Source organism: Lipotes vexillifer, unplaced genomic scaffold, assembly GCF_000442215.2.
Source record: "Lipotes vexillifer unplaced genomic scaffold, Lipotes_vexillifer_v1.1 scaffold83, whole genome shotgun sequence".
NCBI classification, from domain to species: Eukaryota; Metazoa; Chordata; class Mammalia; order Artiodactyla; family Lipotidae; genus Lipotes; species Lipotes vexillifer.
The window spans coordinates 3,384,227-3,393,848 of NW_006799780.1; the positions used below are offsets into that span (position 1 = coordinate 3,384,227).

General features: G+C 35.8%; 1 protein-coding gene across 1 annotated transcript in view; it reads right to left on the reverse strand.

Annotated features, from left to right (window-relative positions):
- Window positions 1–8,510: 8,510 nt before the first annotated feature.
- Window positions 8,511–9,622, reverse strand: part of ANKRD34B (ankyrin repeat domain 34B) — a 1,640-nt gene continuing 528 nt past the window's right edge. The window contains exon 2 of the mRNA XM_007471980.1: window positions 8,511–9,622. Within this exon, the coding sequence (XP_007472042.1) occupies window positions 8,511–9,622 (1,112 nt within the window).

Genomic DNA, 9,622 nt, shown 5'->3' on the forward strand with positions numbered 1-9,622 from the left:
CCCCCCCCCCAGTCTAACGATCAGAGTAGACAGAAAACAGGCAGGCCTTGAAAGGGGCTCACCCAACCTCCTGTCCTCTAGGGAGGCTCTTTTGTTTCTATGCTTCTGCTTGTGAAAGGGACCAGCTGAGTTGTTCCAGGTTTGGTTGTTGCTAAAGAATCTTCATGAAGGCTGGTCATTGTCCCTTTCTTCTTTATCCCTTTCTTGGGGTCACATAATGTAGTTAAGAATTCAGAAAATTCAATTGAAATATTTGCCGTGAGAGTCTGTTGCCACTTTGTGAATTCAAGAGCTAATCAAAAAATTCTGAATTAAAGTTGAAGGGCATGACCTCTTCACAGAGCCTGTTGAGCTCTGCCCCTAAGTCAAGTTTCCTATAATGAGTCTTTCAAGACTTCCTCAGGGCTTTCTCCTGATATACATCCTCCGCTAGATTATAATTATTTTACGCGTTTGTATTTTGCCCTCAACTGTGCTGTTTTGGGGGGAAAAAATTACTTTTTTATATGATACCTGGTCAGAATAGGCCTTTAACAAATGATGGATGGATGGATGACACAAAACCTCAATAATTCTCTTAGGCCAATTGTTCTTATAGTGTGGCCCACAAACCCCTCAGTTCCCCTGAGATGCTTTCAGAAGATGGATGAGGTCAAAGCCACTTGTGAAATTGCCTGTTTCACTGTGTTGACATTTGCAGTGATGATGGAAAAAAGAATGTTAGGTTAAATTGTGGATGCCTTAGTATGAATCAAATTCAATGGCATCAACTATCAGTCATATTCTTCACTGCCCCACACACTAGAAACAAAAAAGACATAGGAATATCATCAATGATTCAGCAAATATTATTAATTTTAGTAAATCTTGACCTGGAGTACACATCTTTTTAATATTTCATGTGACAGAATGTGAGTTAAGCATAGTACAATTCTGCTGTATACTGAAGTTCAATGGTTGTACTAAAGAAAAGTCCTTGTTGCAAACTGAACTAGCCATTTTTTTTCATGGAAAAAATATTTATACTTGAAAGAACAACTGACAGACCAGTTACTTAGTCTTGAGTATTTGGCAGATATTTTCTCAAAAATGAACAAAGCAAGCTTGTCACTTGAAGGAAAACAAGTGACAGTATCTGCTGCCAATGATGAAACCTGAGTTTTTACATGAAAAATTAGAATTTGACTAAACTTGAACCCATCATTGTGAGCTTGACAATTCCCAATACTTAAAGACTTTTGTATCAGTGGTGATATCAATGAATACTATTTTTTTATGGTATATAGTGAAATGTGTCAACACTTGGAAGGTCTGCATAACTCAAGGAATCAATATTTTCCAAATGACTCATGCGCAATATTGTAAGGTCTTGCTTGGGTAAGGAATCCATTCAAAGTGTGAGACAGGGCAGTGAAACTTAGTGTAACAGAAAATGGAAGTTCCTTGGTGTGGTTTCAGATTCTACATTACAACTAACGTAAGAAACTACCACTTACCAAGTTTGAGTATAGTATCAAGGAAGACTATCTACAATCATCTGAAAAACCTATTAAATTATTTCTTCCTTTTTCAACTGCATATCTGTGTGAAGCCATATTTTCTTCATATGCTTCAACTGAACATTACAACAGATTGAAGCAGAAACACAGAAGAGAATCCAGCTGTTTTCTATTAAGCCAAACATTAAAGAGATTTGCAAAAACAAAACACTGCCACTCTTCTCACTAAATATATTTTGGAAAATGTAGTTATTTTTCATAAAATACTTATGCTAACATGTAATGGGTTTGTCACTTTAAAACAGTATTTAAAAAATTTCTCAGTTTTAAATTTTAATGTAGTAAACATTGATACCCATAACCTAGATTTTTTTAAAAAGCAAAAAACAACAAAAACCCTTTGAGGTCCTGATTTTTAAGACTGTTAAAAATCTTTTTTTTTTTTTTTGGCTGTGCCAGGTCTTAGTTGCCGCACACGGGATCTTTGTTGCAGGGATCTTCATTGCAGCATGCAGGATCTTTAGTTGCGGCGTGCAGGTTCTTTAGTTCCCTTACCAGAGATTGAACTCGAGCCCCCTGCATTGGGAGCACGGAGTCTTAACCACTGTACCACCAGGGAAGTCCCAAAGACTGTAAGGAGTTCTAAGACCAAAAAGTGTGAATGTCTCAAAATGTTTTAGGTGTTCAGCATATATGGATAAAAGGTTAATGCCATTTCTGCTTTAATCATTCTAGTATTGTTTAAGCTATAAAATGTGTGTAGTACATTTAAATATATTCTGCATCTCTATGTATTCAGTTGTTGAAAAAGTTTTATTAGTCTCTTTTTTTTTTACATTTTTTCATCTTGGATGCACTGCACGGCTTGTGGGATCTTAGTTCCCTGACCAGGGATCGAACCCAGGCCCTCAGCAGTGAAAGCTCGGCGTCCTAACCACTGGACTGCCAGGGAATTCTCTATTAGTCTTTAAATAGAAAAAATATATATGCAGGCGGTTTTTAAAAATTCAAACAGTACAAAAATATATTTAAGTTGTTTTTGAGTTAAAAGGGATGTATTAAATAAATGACCTATTTGGAACTTTGTAGGGGAAAGAGAATAATTATAACCATTGTCTCACCAATTTATCAAAGTTTCCTAGTTTTTCAAAATTCTTTACCATATTTATGATGATAAGAAGCAACAAAAATTTGGAGTGCATACTATATGCCAGGCATTGTTCTAAAGAGCCTATGTGACATGCTATGGTCACTGATGAAGACACTGTCTCCTGATACTCTTCAAAGCTGAATCCTTAGGTGCCAAAGCTGCCCTATATGTTGGAACTTTCATTGTGTGAGCCATGCAGTCCTTGTTCTGATAATGATTATCTTATTTCTGAACCATATTTTCCATTTTGATCCAATTGATACTGCTTTAGGTACTGTCTTGGTCAGAGACATTTGGGATGCAATAATAGAATCCTACTCAACTCCAATAACTGAGGCTAGGGAGGAAGTTACCATAAGGAGACATATCCAGAAAATTTAGGGAAAAGCTGAACATCTAGACTGCAGGAAGGCTAAGAACTAAGACCACTGTCCTAGGCAAGAACTAAGACAGGGTCCTCAGCATTGGGAGGTCATGGACTTCAGTGCTCCACAGAACAAATTTAGATTACTGAGAGAAAGCCCCATTGGTTCATCCCAGTTTGTTCCTTTCAGTCACTTGTCCATCCTTAGTCCACTTTACTGTTGGGGAGGAAGGGAACCAGTGGGGTCATATGACACCTTAGGCTGTCCCTTCCAACAGCTGTGGGCAGAAATGTCAAGAATGTACCCGGTGGTGTACCCCCATCTCTTCATTCTTGAGAATTCTGAGGCATTGATGCTTCTGCCTGTGTGGGATTGTGATAACCTATATTTACCACTGGCTATGATAATACAAGGGAGTCCCCAGTGAATTTATCAAATTCCACCCATATTCCTTCTAGCTCCTATTTGTAGTACTGAGAATTATTTCAATGAACGTAATGACTCCTTTTTCTCTTCTATGAAGGAGCCTGGAATGACTAGATGGTTATCACAGTTTCCATTTCAGAAGACAGTGATAGAATCCCTTGGTGGAACTGTTCTTCCCTTGGATGTCAGATTCTTCATATTTATAGGACCCACAGCTGCAGGGCTAATATAGCAATTTTTTTTTTTTTGGAAATGGAGATCCTTTTTGAAATGTGTTGCCTGACAATCAAAATTTAAATTTGTGCCACTAAATCTAACACTTAATAATTGTGAAAATAAAGCTAAGAAGTCATGTGGATGACTGAAATTCAAAAATGTAATTTCCAATGTGATACACCATATTAACAAATTGAAGGATAAAAACCATATGATAATCTCAATATATGCAGAAAAAGCTTTTGACAAAATTCAACACCCGTTTATGATAAAAATCCTCCAGAAAGTAGGCATCGAGGGAACTTACCTCAAAATAATAAAGGCCATACATGACAAACCCACAGCCAACATCGTTCTCAATGGTGAAAAACTGAAACCATTTCCTCTAAGATCAGGAACAAGACAAGGCTGCCCACTCTCACCACTATTATTCAACATAGTTTTGGAATTTTTAGCCACAGCAATCAGAGAAGACATAAAAGGAATCCAAATCAGAAAAGAAGAAGTAAAACTGTCACTGCTTGCAGATGACATGATACTATACATAGAGAATCCTAAAGATGCTACCAGAAAACTACTAGAGCTAATCAATGAATCTAGTAAAGTAGCAGGATACAAAATAAATGTACAGAAATCTCTTGCATTCCTATACACTAATGATGAAAAATCTGAAAGAGAAATTAAGGAAACACTCCCATTTACCACTGCAACAAAAAGAATAAAATACCTTGGGATAAACCCACCTAAGGAGACAAATGACCTGTATCAGAAAAAACTATAAGACACTGATGAAAGAAATTAAAGATGATACAAACAGATGGAGAGATATACCATGTTCTTGGATTGGAAGAATCAACATTGTGAAAATGACTATACTACCCAAGACAATCTACAGATTTGGTGCAATCCCTATTGAACTACCAAGCACATTTTTCACAGAACTAGAACAAAACATTTCACAATTTGTATGGCAACACAAAAGACCCCAAATAGCCAAAGCAATCTTGAGAATGAAAAATGGAGCTGGAGGAATCAGGCTCCTGGACTTCAGACTATACTACAAAGCTACAGTAATCAAGACAGTATGGTACTGGCACAAAAAAAGGAAATATAGATCAATGGAACAGGATAGAAAGCCCAGAGATAAACCCACGCTCATATGGTCACCTTATCTTTGATAAAGGAGGCAAGAATATACAATGGAGAAAAGACAGCCTTTTCAATAAGTGGTGCTGGGAAAATGGGACAGCAACATGTAAAAGAATGAAATTAGAACACTCCCTAAAACCATACACAAAAATAAACTCAAACTGGATTAAAGACCTAAATGTAAGGCCAGACACTATAAAACTCTTAGAGGAAAACATAGGCAGAACACTCTGTGACATAAATCACAGCAAGATCCTTGTTGACCCACCTCCTAGAAAGATGGAAATAAAACAAAAAATAAACAAATGGGACCTAATGAAACTTAAAAGCTTTTGCACAGCAAAGGAAACCATAAACAAGACAAAAAAACAACCCTCAGAATGGGAGAAAATATTTGCAAATGAAGCAACAGACAAAGGATTAATCTCCAAAATATATAAGCATCTCATGCAGCTCAATATCAAAAAAACAACCCAATCCAAAAATGGGCAGAAGACCTGAATAGACGTTTCTCCAAAGAAGATATACAGATTGTCAACAAACACATGAAAGGATGCTCAACATCACTAATCATTAGAGAAATGCAAATCAAAACTACAATGAGATATCATCTCACACCGGTCAGAATGGCCATCATCAAAAAATCTGCAAACAATAAATGTTGGAAAGGGTGTGGAGAAAAGGGAACCCTCTTGCACTGTTGGTGGGAATGTAAATTGATACAGCCACTATGGAGAACAGTATGCAAGTTCCTTAAAAATTGAAAAATAGAACTACCATATGACCTAGCAATCCCACTGCTGGGTATATACCCTGAGAAAACCATAATTCAAAAAGAGACATGTACCACAATGTTCACTGCAGCACTATTTACAATAGCCAGGACACGGAAGCAACCTAAGTGTCCGCTGTTGGATGGATAAAGAAGATGTGGCACATGTATACAATGGAATATTACTCAGCCATAAAAAGAAATGAAATTGAACTATTTGTAGTGAGGTGGATGGACCTAGAGTCTGTCATATGGAGTGAAGTTAAGTCAGAAAGAGAAAAACAAATACCGTATGCTAACATATATATGGAACCTAAAGAAAACAATTGGTTCTGATGAACCTAGGGACAGGATAGGAATAAAGATGCAGACGTAGAAAATGGACTTGAGGACACAGGGAGGGAGAAGGGTAAGCTGGGACAAAGTGAGAGAGTAGCATTGACATATATACACTACCAAATGTAAAACAGATAGCTAGTGGGAAGCAGCTGCATATTACAAGGAGATCAGCTCCGTGCTTTGTGACTGCCTAGAGGGGTGGGATCGGGACAGTGGGAGGGAGGTGCAAGAGGGAGGAGATATGGGGATATATGTATATGTATAGCTGATTCACTTTGTTATACAGCAGAAACTGACACAACATTGTAAAGCAATTACACTCCAATAAAGATGTTTAAAAAAAATGTAATTTCAATCATTAGTTTTCAACTTGTCCCAATGAATCTAGAATTGTTAATAAGTAAAGCCTGTCTCAAACAACCTTCAAAATTGAAAAGACTTTAAAGATTCTTCAATAAAAAGAATCTCTTTTGTTAAATCTCTGATCAACATCTATCCTCAGCCTATTTCCAAAAGTGGTTCTTATCTTCCTAGGATAGACTTTTCCGTAGATGGACAGCTCTAGTAGGGAAAAGAGTTGAAATATTTCTGTAACTTCAAATTTCTGGTTCTAGTTTTTCTTAATCTGGAGGATTCAGACTAAGTCAGTCATCAGTCCTTTCAGTACTTAAAGTCAGCTGTCTAATCTCAATTGAGTCCCACAGGATGACTTTACAACTAGGCTCAAACAACCACAGCCCCTAAGATGTTCCTAGGATTGACACAAGACTAAAAATTCTTCCAAATATGGCCACCAAAGTTTTAATCCTATTAAATATTCTTTTCATGTTGGGATGAGAATAGCAACAAATGTTATTCTTTGTTTTCTATTTACTCAAAGTAACATACATGGCACAATTTCTCTTCAGATTATGTTGAAATATTTATCATTATTATTTGACGTAAGTAAAAATCACTGATACCCCAAATGGCATTTAAATCTTTAATGATACCATTTTGTTTATGAACTAATCTAGCTACATATTCTTCCAAACTGCACCCTTACAAGGTAAAGCCAAGAACTCTTCTCAATATTAAAACTTGCAAAAAGGGTTAAGGTTACCTATAAACATCAGGTACAATTCTAAGTTCTGAATCAAAAAATACTTCTAGTGCAATTAATATTAATGTTTTTCAAAACATTAAATGGAAAACTTACAGTTACTTTTTCAAATAAAAGCCACAAGAAATTAAATAATTACTATGTACATAACAACTTGCTTATATCAAATTGTGAAGAAAAGCATCATGCCAGTTGCTAGGATCTCAAATTAATACACTAAGGTTTTGTACAGTTTGATTTATTCTTTGTTGTAAAACTGCTAGATTGAAATAAGGTCTATAAACACTATGCTTTGAAATCATATAGATAATATAGTCATTTTATAATATTTTATGGTTCTAGCATGGTATTCATTTACTTTGTTAGAAGTTATTCACAGGTCCTAAATACTAGATGATTGGAATGTCACACAAGGAAATTATCCTAATTATTCTAATTATATAAATGTCTAATAATTATATATCAGAAAAAAAAGATATTGTTTAATATTGACCAAATATTTAATACATTTTATAATTAAATTTCTACTGCCTTTCTTAATTTTAGCTAACCTAAGATAATCTAATAATCAGTTTTTCATTTTTACAACCAAAGCAAGCATTTAGTTTCTATTTATGATAAATCCCAAACTTTTTTTTTTGGTTGTCTTTAAAAAGACAAGAACACTTTGATAATAAGAAAATGAGAAATGCTTTTAAAATTTTGTATTATCTTGTTATTGGGAACCTATGAATAAGCTTCAAAAAACAATAACAGGAATTAAAAGATATGGAGAAGGAAGAATTCCATAAAATAACATTAAAATACAAAGCAAAGCAAAAAACAGCACACAAACACTTGGCACAGATTATTACTAGCTTATAAAACTCCGTTTTGCCATTTTTGACACTTATTAAGCTGACAACACATATAGCTGCCTCATCTACTATAATGGTTGACCTTTTAAAATGTTAATTAGATTGTCACCTACCTGCAGTCAACATTTTTCAAGAATTAGTTCATTCTTTCTTTGTAGCTTAGGCTTATTGATCACAGAACTCTTTATAGCTGTTTATGTTTTCTTTTATGCTGTTAGCATCATGGAAAATTACAATCATGAAATGATTTTTAAAAATTGATTTGAACACAATGTTTCCTAATAAAATATTTGGCAAATCTGAAATTTTTAAAGTTATCTCCAACATATGTGACCTTCTTTCTTTGCTTATTTTTGTTTAAATTAAAAACTTAGACCATATGAAGGTTGTTAAATATTGAAGGTTTTGAAAAAAATAGTTTTAATTTTGTTTGAGAGAATTCCCTTAGCAAAAGCTATCTATTATTTGTATATCCACAGTGCCTAACATGATGATACACAGTACATTTTGATACCCCTAACTATTATGGACTAACCACTTAAAAGATTTAAAAGGATGAACGTTTGAATTTTCTTCTCTAGTTCCATATTTCTCTGGTATAGACATGTGAACAAACTGTATTTTCTAGCCGTCTCTTAAAAATTAACTAATTGCTTAATTTGTTCTGTTTGCAATGATTGTCTCCTTAATAACATTTTTTTACTTTTGAATTCTTTGGGGAAAATAGGAACTGTTGGCATAAGCATTTTTTGACCACAAGAAAGAAGGCTGGAAATCTTGTTGCTGACATTGATATCTGAGATGGGAGGGTGAGGATTCACATTTAAGGGTGGCAGAAATCCTGGTCTGGTTTGTGTAATGCTGTGATCTAAAGGGAAAGCTCCTGAACCACGCCTTTCTAAAAGGGCATGATTTCTCCTGCTCAGGGGACCTGGTGGGATATTCTCCAACAATTCTTTGGATCCTGACAACAAAGAAGAAGATGGTGAGAGGATCTTTTTCTTTCCTATAAGTGTTTTGCCATCATCTAAAGTTGCAGGGATGAGACCAGCTGAGAGCTGGGAATCAGAGCTATAGTGATTTGCTCCTGAGTTTCTTTTTTGAACTATACTTCTTAAGGTGGAAGTAAATATTGTCTGGTTAGAGTCTGGGTCCTGGTCAACTGGGATGTCAATGCATTGCTGATTTCCTTCTGAAAAAAATGATTGATAATTTATTTCCTCATATGACATCTTTCTTGAGCTGGCCTGATCAAAGGCTCTTAACAAATGTGCAGTGTCTTTTATATCAATACTTTGGTGCCTAGTGATGAATCTCTTGGAAAGTGCCAGCCCATTGGTTTTGTAGGATAATTCTTCCTCTGGAGTAATATCCTGGAGCTCCGCTTGTAAGGAGGCCACTCTGTTCTGGTGCATTAATGAGGGGGGACTCTTGATCCAGTGTGGAGCCTGAGGTAGCTTCGGCCGGTTAGGGGCCATGCAAGCCTTCCTCAAGGGGGAGCTTGGGTCCCCCATATCATCACTGCTTCCTGTGGGTTCCAGATCTTTAAAGGCAAAAAGTGTCATTTCAGTTTCAGAAGAATGTGATAGTGGCAATGAGGCTGTTTTTAAGTCTATTTCTGAAGGAGTGGCACAGGTGGCTGGGGAATAACACTCATCCATATCCACAGGAGGCATATTTAAGTACTGTTTGGTAGTGTGCCTGCCACAGGGCGATTTTGCTGTCGTTATGATAATGACCTCTTTCC